At 40.2% G+C, this 21,031-nt stretch overlaps 1 protein-coding gene across 1 annotated transcript in view; it reads right to left on the bottom strand.

Annotated features, from left to right (window-relative positions):
* The window catches only part of LOC139309040 (cytochrome P450 2K6-like), a 28,353-nt gene that overhangs the window by 1,195 nt on the left and 6,127 nt on the right, over window positions 1-21,031 (bottom strand). Inside the window, exons 2-4 of the mRNA XM_070933103.1 lie at window positions 15,118-15,280; window positions 7,099-7,283; window positions 1,158-1,299 (exon numbers count right to left, since the gene is read on the bottom strand). Of these exons, the coding sequence (XP_070789204.1) occupies window positions 1,158-1,299; window positions 7,099-7,283; window positions 15,118-15,280 (490 nt within the window). The remainder of the gene's footprint in view (window positions 1-1,157; window positions 1,300-7,098; window positions 7,284-15,117; window positions 15,281-21,031) is intronic.

The following is a 21,031-nucleotide window of genomic DNA, read 5'->3' as shown; positions in this document are numbered from 1 at the left end:
AATGGTTTGTTCAGTGACTGTTCAAAGTTAAGCACTGAAAAAAGTGACTTGTGACCATTTTCATACTTATGACCGTTGCAGTATCTCCATGATTATGAGATCAAAATTCAGATGCTTGGCAACTGATTCATATTAATGATGCTTCACGTGATCACCTTTTGTGATCTTCTGGTAAGCAAAGTCAATGGGGAAGCCAGATTCATTTAATAACCATGTTGCTATCTTAACTACTGCAATGATTCACTTTAATCACAATGCTTTTAGTCTGCTGAGCTACCAAGGCTAAACAACTGTGGCAAGAAAGATTGTAAAATGGAGCAAAAGTCTCTTAAAAACTGTCTTGCTTAGCAACAGAAATTTTGGGCTCAATTGTGGTCGTACGTTGAGGACTACCTGCATTTTTCAAACTACTAAATGGCAGCAGATTTGTGAATTTGAAGATAATGTAAAAAAAGATGGGAAATTAGTGCCAACAAATGGAGTAATGCCCCTCTTGTAACTATCTAGGTATCACATTTCATTGGCCATGCAGATAGAAAACAGGCATGGACAATATCCTTAAGTTTGTGATTCCAGAGAAGGGCAATTAAATATATTATAGAGCAAGGTAATATCTCAGATATTTATGGAGCCAAGATATGTGTTGTAATGAGTGGGTTATTACTCAATTGGACATAATCCAAAATAACTTCACATGGAAGATTTTAGGCTTTCCTAGGGCATCCCTTCTGTTTATCTAATTCTCTGCTCTTTGGGGAAAATTTAGTTCTTGGAATAAAGAAACTTCAGAGAAAGTCTTCTTAAAAAGGATTCTATTAATTATCCTATTGTGGCACAGTCATCTATATTTTCATCCTGGTGCCCTTACAGGTAATATTTGATATATAAAAGTCCATTTAGTAACCTTTTGAATTTACAATGGCACTGAAAAAAGTGACTTATGACCATTTTTCACACTTACTACCATTGCAGGTTCCTCGTGATCACATGATCAAAAGGGTCTAGGATGATGCGACACTGCGAGCTCAATGTGGCCAGCAGGGGGTGGCCTTCTCGCCACCACCAACTCACTGCGGCCATCTCTTTGCAGGACATCTCAACACCAAAAATTTGCTGCAGGGATATGGAACATAATCTATGACATCAGAGAATCTTACCTGCAGAGAAAGGCATGAATGCATCCCTCTTCACAAATTTTCCTTCAGAGTCAAGAAAATGCTCAGGATAGAATTCATGAGGTTTCTCCCACTGGGATTCATCATGGAGCACAGACGTCAGCAAGGGAATGATGTATGTGCCCTAAAAGGTGAAAGGATAAAAGCAGTGGTGGGATTCTGCCGGTTCTAGGGGGTTTGGCCGAACCCTTTGTTAAATTGCTGGCTCACCCCGCCCCTTGCCCCGCCCCTCCGCACCACTATTTATTGCCAATAAATAGTGGTGGGCAAGGGCGGGCGAGCCAGCAATTTAACAAACAGTTTGGTGTTTTTTTGAAATTTTATTGGCCCATGGAACTTCAGCATAGGCTAATTAGCCCCTTGATTCTATCGGCCTCCCGACTCTCAGCTGATTTGCTCTCAGCTGTTTTGCTCAGGGCTCTGCTGCTTGCTTGCAAAGAGTGCAGATTTTTTTCCCCCTATCTATGCTGAAAAACGAAACTGAAAGTAAAAGCCTGCTTTACTGTTGCTGCAACGTTGGAAAATTAGACAGGCAGATTTCTTTTCTTTTTCCTCACCAAAAAAGGTAAGTGCAAACTACCTTTAGTGGAAAGGTAGTTTTCCCTAAAGAGGTAGTTCCTCTTTAGGGAAAAAGAGGAGAGTTCAAGATTTTAAAACACAAAAGAAAAAAAGCTCTATTTAACTAGGGAATTGTAATAATTGAGATACTATTAATTGTATATACTGTTGAAAGCAGAAATGGTTAAATTGTGGTTTGGAGGAATATATGGGGGAAATTATTTGGTTTATTATTATTGGTAAATATAATTAATTGATTTGTAAGAAATTGGATTGCATGGAAATAATTGGAATATTCATGTTCATATTGATTAATATACAAAAAGGCAGTTATATAACTAATTGATTTATATTAAAATGTTGAATTTGTATTAAACAACTGTATTACATAATTAACCAATGTGAGGATGGATATAAAAATAGATGACAATGAGAAGGGGTATAATATAGAATAGAAGAGAAAAATTGAATTTGATTAAGATTAGAGATGAGGATGAAGGGTAATATTGTTTTTTTTTTTAAAATAGATAAGGAATAAATATGGCAAAAAGGAAATATAGAAATTGTAATTTTAATTGAAATGACTAAACACTGTTTAAATTTGTGAACCGGCCAAATACTCTGTTCAAAGAAAATACATTGTATGTTTGTATGTGTGTTTCTAATTATTGCTATTTATTCATATTTATTCTCTTTTATTCTTTAAAGTTTAACAATTCATTCTTTATCTTAATATCTTTATATTTGTTTGGGGTTGCCTTTCTTCCATTTCATCTTTTTTTACTGTACAGCAATCTTTCTCCTCAAACCTATCACCTCTCTCTTTTCTTTCCTTCTTACTTTCTCTTACCCGCCTCTTCTTCTCCTCCTCTCTTCCTCCCTCTCTTACCCTCACTCTTACTCTAATTTCCCTTCCCTTCCTCCCTTCTCTTCCTTCCCTGTCTCTCCTTCTTTCTTCCATCTCTCTTCTCCTTCCTTCATCCCTCTCTATTGCTGTATCCTTTTGTGCATATGGATTACTCAGAGGGCTGAAAAGGTTATTTTTGACCGGTCCTCGCACTTTTGACCAGTCCTCGCACTTACGACTGTACTCACATTTTATGTTTTGCACCCTATCTTGTCACTGTGGTGAAGACAAGTAGTGGTGAAATGACTGACACAGTTGTTAAGAATGCCGCAACGGGCATAAATGTGAGGAAGGTCATAAGTGCGAGGACCGGTCAAAAATGTGAGGACCAGTCAGAAATGACTTTTTTCAGCCCTCTGAATAGTCCCTATGTGCATGGACTAGTCAGAAGGCTGAAAAAATTATTTTTGACCGGTCCTTGCACTTTTGACCAGTCCTTGAACTTACGACTGTCCTCACATTTTACGTTTTACGCCCTATCTTGTCACCATGGTGAAGAGAAGTAGTGGTGAAATGACTGACACGGTTGTTAAGAATGCCGCAATGGGCATAAATGTGAGGATGATCATAAGTGCGAGGACCAGTCAGAATGACTTTTTTCAGCCCTCTGAGTAGTCCCTATGCACATAGCCACGCCCACCCGGTCACATGATCAGCTAGCCACGCCCACCCGGTCACATGACCACCAAGCCACACCCCCCAACTAAGCCACGCCCATAGAACCGGTTGTTAAAAATACTGAATCCCACCACTGGATAAAAGATAATATGAAAAGGAATATGTCCAATTAGTGCATGACTATAAAAATTAATACATGGATTTTGTAAAGTGTTGTAAGGTGTTTATTGAGAAGTGAGCATTGGACCTGGAGCAATATTTTATATTCAGAATAATATTTTTTACATATTATTTTCCACACAGCGAATGCACCTCAGTTTTAAACATCACTTTTTTTTTTTTGCTTTTGACTTACATGTTTAATTAATTATCTGGTTGTATACTGTATATGTTGTATAATTATCTGGTTGTATACTGATTTATTTTACACACACACACGCCTTGCTAGACTACTATAAATGTAATTTTTTTACCTCTTTTTACCGCTTTACTTTGGAGTTATGAAACAGTTTTCCTTTTTGCTATATGGAAACCAATGGCTCAAAAACTTTCTCTTTGGTAGTGAAATGATTTGATTTGATTTGATTTGATTTATATTTGTATCATATTTCTACTGCAAGGATTTTGTATTTTACTAGTTTTTAAAAGAATTTTGCTGATTTTTCTTTTGTAGCTATCTTTAATCTTTCTTTTTCTTTCTAAAAATAATAGAAATTTTCACTTTATTTTCTATTTACTCTCTATTCTGAGAAATAATATTTTAATTTTTCCCATGGTCATTTTTTTATGGAACGTCTACTTCTTTTGTCCTTGAGAGGAATTGACTATGTTTTGTTGTCAAAGTCCAAGTATAAACAAAAGTTGGATTATATTAAAAATGAAAACAACAAAGAGATGGGGAGTGATGGGTTAAAACTGGAACTTGGCAAGACAGAGTGACTCTGGGTTTGGGGTTCTTTGGTCCGTGGAAAATAGCCGTCTTTGGTCTTGGATGAGGTGGCACTGCCACTTACAGACTCAGTGCATAATCTGGGGGTTCTCTGTTGACTCATGACTCCTGCTTGAAAAGCAAGTGGAAGTCATGACCAGGAGGACCTTTGCACGTCTGCAGATTGTGCACCATTTATACCAGTGGTGAAATCTGAACCAGTTTACTACTGGTTCGCTGGCTGCGCATGCGCGCTGCACACCAAATGTGCAGTGGAGACCCGGTAGTAAAAAATGCCTAAAAAGTAAAAAAACAACAACAACAACAACAAAAAAAAAACAACTTCCGATAATCAGCTGAGTGACTCACGATCTTTGGAACTTTTTTTTTTACTTTTTAAAGCATTTTTAACTACCAGTTCTGGAGAACCGGTAGTAAAAAAATGCTAAAAAAGAAAAAAAAAAAGTTCCGACAATCGCACGTCACTCAGCTTCCAAAAGTTGGAACTTTTTTTACATTTTTTACTACCGGTTTGGGTGAACTGGACCGAACCGATAGCTTTTCACCCCTGATTAACACCCATTCCTAGACCAACAATTCCTCTTATCGTCACTCATGCCCTGGTCACCTCCTGTCTTGACTATTATATCTGGAAGCTCCTGTTGGTCCAAAATGCAGTGGGCCATGTGGTTTTGAGCTTATCTCAGTGTGCACATGTGTCACCTTTGCTATGGGAGCTGCATTGGTTGCTGATTTGCTTGGGATCAGGTTATCTGAGGGATCATCTCGTGCTGATTACTTCCACCTGATCCACTAGAACAGGGAGGCAAGGAATGTTGTGAATTCCCTCACTAAGAAGTTACATCTGGCAGGACCCAGAAGGATGGCCTTCTCTGTGGTGGCCCCTTCCCTCTGGAACAACATCCCTGCAGAAATTAGACTGGCCACCAGTTTGGCAATCTTTTGGAAGGCCCTGAAGGCTTGGTTTTGCCAGCGGGCCTGGAGTGCGATGGAGCCCATCAAATGCCTTATTTAATTGTGTGCTGCTGTTGGGGTGGGGTCATTGTTTTTATTTTATTTTATATTATATTGTATTTTTATTGATTCTAAGTTGCCTAGAGTTACCGTGAGTAGGCAGCTATATAAATTTTCTAAATAAAACAATTAAAAATAAGTTGTATTTTATTATATTGAAACACTTTACCTTACATTTGTGGAATCAAAATTCAGGCCCCAAAACCAATAACAAGACTAACAGAAGACAAGGAGGGGCTATAAAGCAATAAACTAAGAGAGGGAGAAATGAAAAAATGAAACAAAGGAAGAAAGTGTCTCTCATATATCAAGATGTAGGGCAGTTTGGGATTGCCAGATGCCAAAGGAAAGCATCTCCCATTGGCATCTATGGAAATTATTCTAATAATATAACAGTTTCCGGCATTATAACTTGATTTAGCCAATTTCATTCATTTAAGGTCTGCTTTTTTCTACCACATTGTACACGAAAGACCAGTACCTATATAATACACAGCACGGAAATGGCATTGGTCGCGTTGGTGGATGATCTCTGGAGGGGTCCTGTTAGATCTCTCAGCGGCTTTTGATACCATCGACCATGGTATCATGTTGCACCGGTTGGCGGGGTTGGGGGTGGGGGGCACCGTTCTGCAGTGGTTCTCCTCCTACCTCTCTGACCGGTCACAATCTGTGTTGACAGGGGGGCAGCGGTCGACCCCGAGGCACCTTGCTTGTGGGGTGCCACAAGGGTCGGTCCTCTCGCCCCTTCTGTTCAACATTTATGTAAAGCCGCTGGGTGAGATCATCCGTGGCTTTGGGGTGGAGTTCCATCAGTACGCTGATGACACCCAGCTGTATATCTCCACCCCAGGCCACCCCAACGATGCCCTTGAAGTGATGTCCCAGTGCCTGGAGGCCGTGCGGGCCTGGATGAGGAGAAACAGGCTCCGACTCAACCCCTCCAAGACCGAGTGGCTGTGACTTCCAGTGTCCCGATATAGCCAGCTGACGCCATCGCTGGCTATTGGGGGCGAATCACTTGCCCCCACAGAGAGGGCTTGTAACTTGGGTGTCCTCCTGGACGCATGGCTGTCTTTAGAAGATCATTTGATGGCCGTGGCCAGGGGGGCTTTTTATCAGGTTCGCCTGATACGCCAGTTGCGCCCCTTTGTAGATCGGGACTCTCTACGCACAGTCACTCAGGCACTAGTCACTTCCCGCCTGGACTACTGCAACGCTCTCTACATGGGGCTCCCCCTGGGGTGCACCCGGAGGCTCCAGCTGGTCCAGAACGCGGCCGTGCGGGGGATTATGGGGGCAACGAGGCGCTCCCATGTGACACCTCTCCTGCGCGAGCTGCACTGGCTCCTGGTGGTCTTCCGGGTGTGGTTCAAGGTGTTGGTGACCACCTTTAAAGCGCTCCATGGCTTAGGGCCGGGGTACTTACGAGACCGCCTTCTGCCACCAATAGCCTCCCACCGGCCAGTACGCTCGCACAGAGTGGGCCTCCTCAGGGTGCCGTCTGCCAGACAATGTCGGCTGGCAACCCCCAGGGGGAGAGCCTTCTCTGTGACGGCGCCCACCCTCTGGAATAACCTTCCCCCAGAGTTACGTACAATAACAGACCTCCGGATTTTTCGTTGGGCCCTGAAAACCTCTTTATTTCAACTAGCTGGGCTGGCTTGAGTTAAATTTTAAATTGATTTTAAATTGGGTTGTTTTAATTTACGGCCAAAATATTTAATTATTTTAATACTGTTTTTAAATTTTGTATGTTCTGTTTTTTACTTTGGCTGTTCACCGCCCTGAGTCCTATTTGGAGAAGGGCGGTATAGAAATGGAAACAAACAAACAAACAAACAAATAAATAAATACATTGATTTTAGATTGATCACCTTGGGGATGAAGAAGCCTTTCAAAGTTATGTCCATGGTGGTTGAATGTGGCAAATTGGATGGAACAATATCACCAAATCTTTGAATTTCATGAATTACAGCATCAGTGTAAGGCATTTTGGCTCGGTGGTCTGTCCTTGGCTGGATATCACCAATCTCTCTTGCAATTTCTTCTTGGACCTTTCCTAGGAAAACAAAATGATCAAGGTGATTCCTTTTTTTTGAATTTTGTTTTAAATCGGAGTTAATGTATAAACTCTAATTCTGAATGAAAACAACAGTCACTGCCTGTAATCGTTGAATGAAACAACGATCACTCATGAATTATTTACAAATAGACTACTGTAGTCTGCTGTACATTTGGAAGTCTTGCAGGCCACTCAGACATTATACCCAGCCTGATATGTGGCAATATAGATAGTGATTTGCACTCCTCGTTATGCCCATGTGAGCCCAAAGGACCAATTGTAGTAGGATTCTGAATTCTATTCAAATGCTGGTGAGATTGCCCAAGTGGGTCCATCAATTAAAGGCATCTAGTGGGACTCCAGAAAACATGCCTTTTCGGAACTGATGCCTGCGCTTTGGAAAGCTACCATCCAGATCCAGATTGCTGGCACTCTGATGTCATTGCTGTCACTTTGAAGTAAACATATAGACTGGGTGAAACCAGTCTTAATAACTGTGAGAAGGGTCTTGGAGTCTTAGTGGACTACCAGTTAAATATGAGCCAGCAGTGTGCAGTGGCAGCCAAAAATAGCCAATGCAATCCTAAATTGCATTAACAGGGCATATAATCAAGATCAAGTGAGGTACTAATACCATTCTATAAAGACTACACCTAGAGTACTGCATCCAGTTTTGGTTACCACAGTATAAAAAAGATGTTGAGATTCTAGAAAAAGTGCAGAGAAGAGCAACCAAGATGATTAGGGGACTGGAGGCTAAAACATTTGATGAACAGTTGGAAGTACTCGGCATGGCTAGTCTAGTGAAGAGAAGAACCAGGGAAGATATGATAGCAGTTTTCCAATATTTGAGGGGCTGCCACAAAGAGGGGGGGGGTCAAGCTATTTTCCAAAGCACCTGAAGGCCAGACAAGGAATAATGTGTGGAAACTAATCAAGGAAAGATTCAACCTAGAAATAAGGAGAAATTTTCCGAGAGTGAGAACAATCAACCAATGGAACAGCTTGCCTTCGGAAGTTGTAGGAGCTTCATCACTGAAAACTTTCAAGAAGAGATTGGACTGCCATTTGTCAGAAATAATGTAGGGCCTCCTGCTTGGATGGGAGGTTGGACTAGATGACCTACAAGGTCCCTTCCAACTCTGTTAATATGTTAATCTGTTATTCAGAAAACTACTGAGGATCTGGTTTTTCTCTTGACTTTATGATAAGTTGAGGCTGGAGCCCTGGTTAGATGGCTTTTGTTTTTTCTAAGTCTTCAGGCGATTTTTGATTTTTTTTCTTTCTTTCTTTGTAAACTATAAGCAACTCAGAACCACCACAGTCATGTGATCCCCAAATTGCTAAATAAAAGCAAAATTAAAAATAAATATTTGGAGAACTGGTGCTAAACCATGAAGGAACTTGTTACATATTGAGGAACAAAGCAAATTTATATAGGAGAGAACATCACAAAGATATAGAGAAAAAAATTATATATGACAGAACTATAACAAAGATACAGAAAATATTATTAGTAATAGTTTTAAAAGTGATATCATCCATGGAGTTCATAATTTGCTTAGGTACATCCAGAAATATTTCATCTGCACTATTAAAAGATAATGTCATGAAACAATATATGTTTGTGCTGCCTCTCCCACTGGAAACAGGCGATAGATCACAAGCTGGGCTCTTATGGGCTCTCATCGATATTCTTAATTAATTTATTTATTATTCATAATTCTATGCCGCCAACTCTCCGAGGACTCTGGGCGGCTTACAACAAAGACAACATGAACAACATATTGCCCCCAATAATCTGGGTCCTCATTTTACCCACCTTGGAAAGATGGAAGGCTAAATCAACCTTGAGTTGGTGAGATTTGATCTGCTGATCTGCTGAACTAACAGTCAGCTGAAGTAGCTGCAGTACTGCACTCTAATCACTGCACCACCTCGGCTCTTAATGTCCCTAGGCTTTGACAAAGCAAAGCAAGTAGTAATTGATAGAATGAAGGACATGGAGTTCCAAGAACTAAATAGGTTGCCTCTCCACAGTAGGGACAGAATTTCAGAATTATAGATGTCAACTGGTGCCAATTTTTTGGAGATATCTATAACAATTTTTGGAAAAATAAATTTACTCACATACTTATCGGCTCTCCACTCATGTAAATTAGGGAGTGACCCTAATGGTTTGAGATCATGTATTTTCATAACATGGATGTTATTATTCACGAATAATGTCAGTATTATTTTTAATTTATTGTATGTCTATTGCTGGTAGATGACCGTAATAAAATTTATATTCTATTCTATTCTATTCTGTTTGTGCTGCATATCCCATGATATTAATCTGTGATCTTCTGTGTTAACACTTATTCCTCTTCTTTCTCCTCCTTTTAAGAATATTTCCATTTAGAGAAGAGATGAACTAATGATGGACTATTAGCTTATTCTTTCAGCTCAGAGAAAGAATGAAATGTAATTTGGAGCTCATAAAGATGTGTCAAAGTCAGATCACAATTGAAATACATTGTTCTTAATCGAAAGTCATTTCCCTCTTGCCTCATACTAGGGTAGGAAGGGCAAATTTTCCCTAAAAACTAATAAAAAGGAAACAAAAAATACAAGAAACATTTTAATAATGTCTATGTAGCTTTAAATGGTTTGAGTTTATTAAAACTCAATTTCATTTGGGAGATAAGTTTATTTACTTTTAGTGAGATCAATGTTGTTTTGATCATTTGAAAAACAACTTAATTCTTGATTCACCACTTTCCCTTTGTTCAAGTAACATTCCAGATGCCAACAATTCTTTTTCAGTCATTTTTATATATTTATTGCAAGTCAATGAAATGAAAGTGCTTACTCTGGATTTCTGGGTGCTTCATCATTAGGAGTATGGCCCAGCGCAGAGTGTTTGCCGTTGTGTCTGTACCAGCAGCAAATAAATCATCTACAAGACCTATAAGATTTTCGTTATGGAAATATCCACCATGTGTCATCTTCATATTCTCCTGAAGTGTATAAAGGAAATACTAGTAAGGAAACTCAACCTAACCACATAACACATATTCCTGAAATCTCAGACGGCACTTTATATGTGCCTACCTGAGAAGTTATAGTTGCCCCAACACTACTGGATTTCTAGAAGAAAAACTCTAAAATCAAACAGTTGTTACCCCATTATGATGGTGGGAATCAATAATCCTGAAGAAATCCACTATTTCAGATATTATATGGAATACAATTATAATGTCACTCGGGTGGTTGTTTTCTTTTTTTATATACATGAAGATATTTATTATTGATGGGGGCAGATGATAACTGAGGATTTTGAACATTCTGTTGCAATCAGGATGTTATGTTACCCTAATATGGGTGATGGAGTTCACAATCCAGTGGAAAGACACCAAAGAAGACATTATATGGATTATAAATTTAAAGTCATTGATTTTATTTATATAAGGGAATATTTTTTTTTTAGTAGGGTGGGCAGAAGAATAAAGATATTAAGAATTGTTACACATGGTAATTTTGTAGGATACTTTGTGGGTGGATACAGGCTAGTTTAATGATTGTTTAGTTTAAGAACAGGGATGTTTCAGAGATGTATTTACGGGAGTGGAGGAAATGGACAGAGTTGAATAAATGTTGAATTAGGATTTATTATATAGTCTTATAGGGGAAGGCTGCTTTGGAATGTTATATTAATATATACAAAAGAGTAAATGTTACAAAAGAGTAAATGTTAAATTAGGATTTATTATATAGTTTTAAAGTGGAAGGTTGTTTCGAAATGTTATATTAATATGTAGATCTATGTATAGGGGAGGAAAAAGGGCAGATTATTATTAAATTGGGAGTCATAACAATATTACTGTGTTAAATCAGAAGTTATTATATAATGTCATAGTAGAATGTTATTTTGAAATGTATGATAAAAGGGGGAAGTAATAATATTAATAATATTATTAGAAAGTAAGGGTCAGTATTTGGAGGAGGGAGTAAGGGGATGGTAAAATATTATATAATCTGTTATGAATTAGGTTTTTATTTTGAAGAAGTCACAGGGGGGACGGGTGGTGAGGGGGGGTTAGGGAGGAGGGGGGAGAAAAAAGGGGGAAAAATTTGTATTTGAAAACTTTTTCAATAAAAAAAAAATGAAAGCAAACTCCACTTTCCCATGAGCATGTATCTTCCAATTTATTCAAAACTATAATTCCAAATCCTTCTGACCCATAATCTTTTATTAATTTTCAAAAATCCATATACCAGGCACTCTTTTGTTGCATAATCCCAAAAGAATCTCATATTTTGAAAATCAAATTGACAGTATCTTTTAAGAATGCAGAAATTAACCAATGAGTACAATAAGACATATTGTAGCTGATGAAGAGGATCCTAATTTCTTCAATATGTAAAAAAATTTAAACAAATATTCCAAAAAAAGGGGATTAAGATATATGGTATGGCAGAATTTAAGGAATAAGGTTGCTTGAATGAATGTGAACTTGATGTAGCCCTAAATCTCAGCCATTCCGCTTTCTCATAAGCAGATGATAAAAATGGTAGTATTGATGGTCTATTCATGAGGAGTGTCTGTCTGGAGTCACATGGATAATCTCAACTAGATTACTTCAGGTTTTATCCAGCATTCAGCAGCAAATCCATTCACAAATGCTGTCTTATTAGTTAACAAAAGTCCACAAGGCATCAGACTGCCATGGAATTTATAGGAAGTGAAAAGTAATTTCACAGTGTACAGTTAGCAGCATAGTTAATCTTGTTTTATATGTAATCTTCGTAATCTTCACTGATGTGAAGATTGAAGGGCCTTTGAAAGACCCTAAAACTTGCCCAATGACAGCAGCCACTTTGTGAGCCCATTCCATGGGATTTCCTCCTGGCCACTACTTTGGCTCTCTGTTGATGGCATGAGAAGAATTGCACTGATGCAAGAAATATTTGGATTTCATTAATAATGGTTTATCAATGGTAATTATCTGAGGAAATTGGGATCGTAGAAACACCCAGGAGCATAGAAGAGTCCAAAGGCAGATGCATGAATAAATGTGATAAATGTATTTATTCATATAACAAAACATATTAACTATATACAAAGGCTGTCTTAATATCCATTAGGATAGGGGGCACACAGCGTGTGTGACTACCCCTATCAAAGATCATGTCTCATGGAGAACAAACGTAAAAGAGAGGTCTTGGTGGAAAGGTTAGAGGGGGTTTTATACTCAGTGTAAGCCCCTCCTCTCCACATAGGGGTGGGGGCACTTTCTGCCTCCACTAGTGTCTGTATGATATATGTGCCAATGGCTTGCAAATACTTGACATTATCTGGTTTCTTTTGTAGTGAACACCCTCTTCAGTATCCAATAGAAAAATGTTAAAGCCAATTCTTTCTTATTCACGTCACCTACTTCCAACACCGTGGGTAATATTGTCATTTTTTAGTGTTTCTCTGTGTGTGTTGCCATAACATAATAAATATATAATATAGATTTATAATGTAAAATGCTTTGCCCATTGGATCATACAATGCTTCACATATTCATTCTCTAAATTCAGTTTCAATAACAATTTATACAATTTAGCAATAATGTATTCATCATTATCACACAATAGAGTTTCCAGGTCATGTTTTGCAAAGTTCACTTTTTGCAGCTAGAAGAGCCTTTGCACAAGTTTGGTTTTTGTGCTAGTTGCAGTCTTTCCTGTATCAGTAGTCCCTATGCTTAGTCATTCAAGCCCCGATCATCCCACATCTGGATTACCGCAATGCTCTCTACATGGTGCTACCTTTGAAGAGCATTCAGAAGCTTCAACTGGTGCAGAATGTGGTGGCACAGGCAGTTCTTGGGGTCCCTGGACTGCCCATGTTACACCCAGGGCCGGATTTAGATGAAAAGAGGCCCTAGGCTATTCCACTTATGAGGCCCTTTCACCTATAGTGAAAGTGTAATTTTAATTTTGCTAACAATTTGAATGTAGGCCCCTCTTGATCTTGAGGCCCTAGGCTGAAGCCTAGTTAGCCTATAGGAAAATCCGGCCCTGGTTACACCACTCCTCTATGAACTGCACTGGCTGCTGGTCTATTTACAGGTGCAACTCAAGGTACTGGTTATTATCTTTAAAGCCCTGCATGACATGGGTCCAGGTTACTTGAGGAACATTCTTACCTCAATGGGATTGGCCTCCCCACTTACACCAGCAGAGGAGGCATACTGTGGGCCCCATCAGTCAAGGAATTCCAGCTGGCAGGATTGAAGAAAAGGACCTTCTCTGCCGTGGCTCCTGCCCTTTGGAACATCCCACCCACTGAGGTGAGATTGACTCCCACCCTTCTGATCTTCTGTAGGAGATTGAAGACTTGGCTCTGCCAAATGTCTCACAGCCCTAACAAGGGAGCATCACATTGGAGGTCGTTGATGAATCCCATCTCCCCACACGCATCCTGTTCTCCCCCTCCCCATTTTTAACCATAATTTTATCCTGATTGGGATTTTCATTTTTATTATTTTAGAGATATTTATTTGTTAGGATTTTAATATTTTTTTTATGCTGTAAATTGCCCAAAATCATTTGGTTATGAGATGGGTGGCAAATAAATTCAATCAATCGTGTCAAATCCATAACTTAATTTTATGTAATTTAAACCTTTCAACTGTAAATATGTAAACCAAAGACAGACACATCTTTCAAATTCCAACTCCTCTTTGGATTTGAGGGTAGGTTCACCATAATTAAAAGGTGCTTTTGACCATAAATCCACCTGTCTGGCCTCATTACCATCTCTTTTCGAAAGAAAGTTTCCTGGGGTGACACCCAAAGAGGCATCTTTGTGGAGAACATTATATTTATTCCAAACCCTTAGGAGGAAATGCTTCTTGAAATCAACATTTAACTTAACCTTATCATACCATAAGTAGGCACGCCATCCAAATCTTAATTCATAGCTCTCTGGATCAAGTAACCTCTTGTTTTGGAGAGTCACCCACTCTTTAAGCCAGACCAAACAACAGACATCAATGTACAGTTTTAAATCTGACAAACCCAAATGAAATGCCCCATGAGGAATGGAAAAAAATGTATTAAGGGGGAGAAAGTGACAAAAATATTGCACAAAAAAAGGTACAGTATGTACCACTATGTACAGATAGCCCTCAACATACAACCCCAGTGGAGCCCAAAATTTCTGTTGCTAAGCAAGGCAATTGTTAAATGAGTTTTGCCCCATTTTATGACCTTTCTTGCCACTGTGGTTAAATGAATCAGTGCAGTTCTTAAGTTGTTAACACAACCATGATTACTGAAACTGGCTTGCCCGTTGACTTTGCATGTCAGAAGGTCACAAAAAGTGATCACATGACCCTGGGACATTGCAACTGTCATAAACACATGCCATTGTACTTTTTCAGTGCCATTGTAGCTTCTAATGGTCACTAAACTAATAGTTGTACGTGAAGGATTACCTACATATGAGCAGAAAAAACACACCTTCTACTGGGATTCCTCCACCCACCCGTCCCCCACTCCCAAATTTGCAAATAAGCAGACTCAAACATGGTGATGATGAGCAGCGTGCAAGGCTCATGGGCTTGGTACAATATTGATACAGGTTTTTTTATCTCCAGTTACCTCCATTGGCATTAAGGGACAAAGTCATGCTGGCATTAAAAAGGTTTTAGTTGGATTTTCATCCTGGTTGGATTTGCAGAAGCTATCTCACTCACCTGAGATTCTTTTGGTGAAAACTTCAAATGAAAAGTTCCCCATTACACTGATCATACAAGGTTTGTCAACTACAATCCAGAATGAAATAACTCACCGTATCCTTTCACTGCATCTTCAAAAATGGGGATGACAGGCCTATCTGCAAATGCATCAGCCTGGTTCACTAGAGCTTCTTTGACTGTTTCATAGCCAGTCAGCACCACCATCTCCTGGAGTCCCAGTTTGATGCGAAAAATGGGACCATATTCTTTTGACCACTGGAACAGCAGAAAAAAAACAAAGAGGCCATTTTGATCAATAATTAGACTCACATATGTAGAAGACCTTTAAGAAAGTAGGAGTCAAAATTCAAAGGCAGAGATGATATTTCCTTTTTCTGTTCTATTGAGAAAAGAGATGGCATAAGCTTCTTTATAATTTTTAATATTTATATGGTCTATATTTAACATTAATTTAAAAATGCTCAGTAGAAAAACTATGAGAAGGTTTCTAATATGTTGGAACAAGTTCCTTTCTACAGGATATACTATGAATCATAGAACCATACGGCTTGAAGTCTTGTAAGTCTTCTAGTCTGGGGGTCCCCAGCTCCCACACTGCTGATTTACACTAGTCCGGACCCTGCCAAGAACCATGTTGTGCAAGTGAGCAAAGTACCACCTGCACACACAGAGAATCCAGGCAGTGCAGAAAACCATTTCATCCTGAACTGTGGAAAAACCACACTCCGTAGAACGGGTTCCTGGCACCCAAAAAGTTGTGAGCCTCTGTTCTAGTCCAAGCCTCTGCTCAAGATGGGTGGCTTATACCATCCCCATTAAATTCTTGTCCAGTATATTTTTTAAAACCCACAAACCCAGAAGGCAAGCTATTCCATTGATTAATTGTTCTCACTGTCAGAAAAATTATCCTAACTTTTAAGTCAGGGGTGTCAAACTCAAGGCCCGTAGGCCAAATCTGGCATGTGGGGTACTTAAATCTGGCCTGCAGGGTCAGCCTGGAAATATCAAAGGACCAGCCCACAGTGCCTCTGCCAGCCAAAATGGGCCAACGGGGGCACATGCAGCCCCAGCACGGCCCATTTTTTGCCTCCTCCTCCAGCCATGTGGGGCCTCTGTGTGGGCCATTTTTGGCTGGCTGAGTGCTGCAGGAATCTGGGGAGACCAAAAACAGGCTGTGCAGAGGCCGCACAGGGCCTCTAAGTGGCCTAATTTTGGCCAGCAGGGTGCTGCAGAAGGACTGGATTGGACTGGATTACAATTATGTGACCTCAAGTAAGTGCCTAATCTGAATAGAAAACAAGAAACATCCTATGTTAATAGTACAGTTTAATGCCAGATTTTACATGCTGTAGGTTTAATCTATAATCAGCTATCTATAATTGACAGCTATTTCTATTTACTATCCTGGAAATTTACCTCTGCTTTTAGATCTTATGTTATTATGTTATTTATGCTATTGTATTTTTATTATTAGTTGAATAATAAAAATTCAATAGTATAAATAGTTTTTCTGCCTGGAAAACAATTTACTATTAAAAAATAGGGTATAAATTTAGAAATAAAAAGTTTAGTGGAGTATGAAGAATAAGTAGTAAATGTTTGCCAGTAATATCTGGTAGAAGAGATAGGAAAATGGTTATAGTAAACAACTGTGGAAAGAAAGAAAAGGGGAAAAAATGCATCTTGAGCCTGTGTCAAACACTCACCATGGCCACACCCACCCCTGGCCACACACACACACACCTTGGCCTTCCGAGGTGCAACCTGATGCAACCTTCAATGAAATTGAGTTCGACACCCCTGTTCTAGGTTGCATCTACTGTATCTTTAACAGGCTTCCATCCATTACTTCTTGTCCTGCCTCAAGTGCTTTGGAGAATAGGTTGACTTCCTCTTCTTTGGGACAGCCTCTCAATTATTGAAAGAGTATTATTATGTCATTCCTACTATCGTTTCAGATTAGAATCATTTCATTATTACAATCTTATCATCTTCATTTTGTTATTCATATCAACATAGTCACCTTTATTTTGCTGCTAATCCCAACATAATCATTTTATTATTACTATCAATTCCAACTTAAATCTTATTTATTTTAACTATCGCTTAATCATTTTCTTTTGGCTGTTTTCCAGCATATTCAGTTATTGTTTAGCTGTTTCCAAGCATGTCTATTTGTTTTGGCTGTTTCCCAGCATATTCAACTTTATTTTATCTTCATACCCAGTATGCACATCTCCATCTCTATACGTTAGTTCTGTATATTTAATTTTATTATCATTCTCAGCTTTGTTTACAATTTAACATTGAGGCTTAATTCTTACATCAAACATATCCACTTATAAATCAATAAAATTTCTTGGATTCTTCTCATATTCATATACATTCTTAATCATCTATAAGAAACTCCTTTCTATCAATACTATCCATCTTTACTTCATTTTTCTATTTTAATCACATTATTTTATATTCCATCCTTATTTATTATTTATTTATTTATTATTTAAATTTTTATACCGCTCTTCTCCTGAGGGACTCAGGGCAGTGCACAGCCACAATAAAACACATATATCCATAAGTTTAAAAACAGTTTAAAATATATTAAATAATTTGGCCCTATATTAAAAAACTAAAACACCCATTAAAATTTGTTATTAAGCCAGCCCAGCCTGTTGAAACAGTAAAGTCTTAAGGGCACGGCGAAAGGTACGTAGGTCAGGGCTCATACATATCTCCGGGGGCAATTCATTCCAGAGGGCAGATGCCCCCACAGAGAAGGCTCTCCCCCTGGGAGCCACCAGTCGACACTGTTTGGCCGACGGCAGCCTGAGGAGTCCTCTGTGGGAGCGTATTGGCCGGTGGGAGGCTATCGGTGGCAGAAGGCGATCTCGTAAGTACCCAGGTCCTAAGCCATGGGGCGCTTTAAAGATGGTAACCAGCACCTTGAATCGCACCCGGAAGAGCACCGGGAGCCAGTGCAGCTCGCGCAGGAGAGGTGTTACATGGGTGCACCATGTCACTCCCATAATCACCTGTGCGGCCACATTCTGGACCAGTTGGAGCCTCCGGGTGCTCTTCACGGGGAGCCCCATGTAGAGAGCATTACAGTAGTCCAGACGGGAAGTGACGAGGGCATGAGTGACCGTGCACAAGGCATCCCGGTCCAGAAAGGGACACAACTGGTGAATCAGGCGAACCTGATAAAAAGCTGCCCTGGCCACAGCCATCACATGATCTTCTAAAGACAGCCATGCATCCAGGAGGACGCCCAAGTTGCGTACCCTCTCTGAGGGGGCCAAGATCTCACCCCCAATAGTCAGTGATGGAACCAGCTGGCTATACTGGGACGCTGGAAACCACAGCCACTCGGTCTTGGAGGGGTTGAGTCGGAGCTTGTTTCTCCCCATCCAGATCCACATGGCCTCCAGGCACCAGGACATCACATCAAGGGCATCATTGGGGTGGTCTGGGGTGGAGATGTACAGCTGAGTGTCATCAATGTACTGATGGAACTTCACCCCAAAACCACGGATGATCTCATCCAGCGGCTTCACATAAATGTTGAACAGGAAGGGCGAGAGGACCGACCCTTGGGGCACCCCACAGACAAGGCACCTCGAGGTTGACCTCTGTCCCCCTGCCAACACAGACTGCGTACGGTCAGAGAGGAAGGAGGAGAACCACCACAACATGGTGCCCCGCATTCCTAACCCCTCCAACCGGCACAGCATGATACCATGGTCGATGGTATCAAAAGCCACTGAGAGGTCTAATAGGACCAGGACAGAGGAACAACCCCTGTCCCAAGCCCTCCAGAGATCATCAACCAATATGACCAATGCCATTTCTGTGCTGTACCCTGGCCTGAAGCCCGACTGGTACGGATCTAGATAGACAGCTTCATCCAGGTACTGGGGAAGTTGTCGCGCCACCACACTCTCAACAACCTTCGTCACAAAGCGAAGGTTGGAGACTGGATGATAATTTGATAAGATAGCCGGGTCCAGGGAAGGCTTCTTGAGGAGGGGCCTCTCCACCGCCTCTTTCAGGGCGGAGGGGAAGAAGCCCTCACTCAAAGAAGCATTAATAATCTCCTGGAGCCAGCCTCGTGTGACCGCCCGGAAGGCCAGCACCAACCAGGAGGGTCACGGGTCCAATAAACATGTGGCAGTGCTAAGTCTACCCTGAATCCTGTCCATGTCCTCGGGAGTCACATGGTCAAACTCCTCCCAGATAACACTCTCAGGACCCACCTTCGTCACCCCATCTGAACCTACCCAGTCGGAGTCCAGGTCTTCCCAAATCTGAGCTATTTTATCATGCAGATATTGCACAAAATCCTCAGCCCTACCCTGCAAGGGGTCTTCCCATGCTCCCAACTGAAGTAGAGAGTGGGTCACCCTAAACAGGGCGGCTGGGCGGTTCTCTGCAAATAATTAGATTTTGCCGCTCTTATCGCCACTAGGTAGATCTTAATGTGAAACCTCACCAGTGTCCGGTCAGATTCGGAACGGCTGGCCCTCCAATCGCTCTCCAGGCATCTTTTCCAGCACTTCATCTCCCTCAGCTCCTCAGAAAACCAGGGAGCCATATATCTCTAAACATCTCCTTTTATAATTAATATTCATCTAAACAATATGGTTTTGTTTTTTACTCAAACTATTTTTATATTCTTCTTTCCAGCCGTGTATATTTTAATTCTTCATTTCCTTGTCTATTAACTTATAATCCATTTTGAATTCAATGTTCTCAAAATTAATTATTCATATATCATTTTAATTCTTTTTGTTACTTCTATTCCCTGCAAAGTACATCAACTTTCCTTCTTTTGTTCCTGCGCCATTTGACTTCTTTTGTTCCTGTGCCAATTGGTTTTTAATAATTTTATAACTTATCAATTATAAAAGTTCCGTTGTATTTCCTCTTTCTTTCCACTGAAAAAGCCATCTGTAGACAAAGAAGAAACCTCCACCACCAACCTCTCATGGCTATTATCAGTAATTTCATAATGCTCCAAAATGGCAAGTTACAGTGTTTCTTTTTAAAGCGGAAGATGTTACTCTGCAATCCACACTTTCCCTTAGTCATGCCAGTCTCCATTTTGTTGTGATTATATAACAGTCCAATTTAACTCTCTTCTTCTTTTGAATTTTAAAAGTATTAAGTCCCTTTTTCTTTTCTTTTTTTTTCCAAGTCCAATTCTAATTTAAAAAGTTCTTTCCGGGCTTTTAACATGCCTCAATGTTTAGTTGTTCCAATTAATTCAATACCAAAGTAATTTTCCTTGCGGGTCTTTTCCTTCTAAAGTCACTTTTCAAAATCTTCTATGCCCCTCAAGTCCACAGCCACTGTTTTAAGGCTAGGGGTCTTACAAATAACAATTATTGCTCAAGTGTTGTTTCCAGCCTAGGTTGGTGTCACTTACCCGGCTTCAAAGATCTTTGTTCTTTTACATTTTCCTCCTGCACATCTCTTAGTTTGGTTTGTCCCAACTTCATGGCAGCCGCCATGGCTGCCGCCCCCCCCCACCGCCGACTCACAGAGAGTTCCCTCCGACCTCTGAGGAACTTGCCTGTTCCTCTTGGTCGTCCGAGGCGCCTCTCTTCCTACCCCGTCCCTGCAGGACGGTTCTGGTCCAAAGACCCATCGGCGGCAGTTCAGCAGTTGGGTTTTTTGCGGGACTCTGCAGAGCCTGCTATTTTCCCGGCTGTCTCACGGCGACGTCAAACCGGAAGAACCAATTTATATTCTTAGTCTGTCATTTACAGGTCTGCTTTTGGTAGGTTTGGCTATTTTTTCCTTTCAAGTGAAGACAGATGCAAAGAAAGAATTAAGCAGTTCTACTTTTCCCTTCTACCCCTCACTTCTATCTATCTCAATTAGTAGCCGATCATTTCCTTGAATTTTTTCTATTTTTTTACATGTTGAAAGAAGCTTTATTATTATTACTATTATTATTGACATTGTTGCAAGTCTTAGTTCATCTCAGTTCTCAAAAAACCCTCC

The sequence above is a fragment of the Pituophis catenifer genome, unplaced genomic scaffold (assembly GCF_029215685.1).
Source record: "Pituophis catenifer annectens isolate HBS135680 unplaced genomic scaffold, rPitCat1.0.hap2 SCAF_1, whole genome shotgun sequence".
Taxonomy (NCBI): Eukaryota; Metazoa; Chordata; class Lepidosauria; order Squamata; family Colubridae; genus Pituophis; species Pituophis catenifer.
This window is presented reverse-complemented; position numbering and strand designations above follow the sequence as displayed.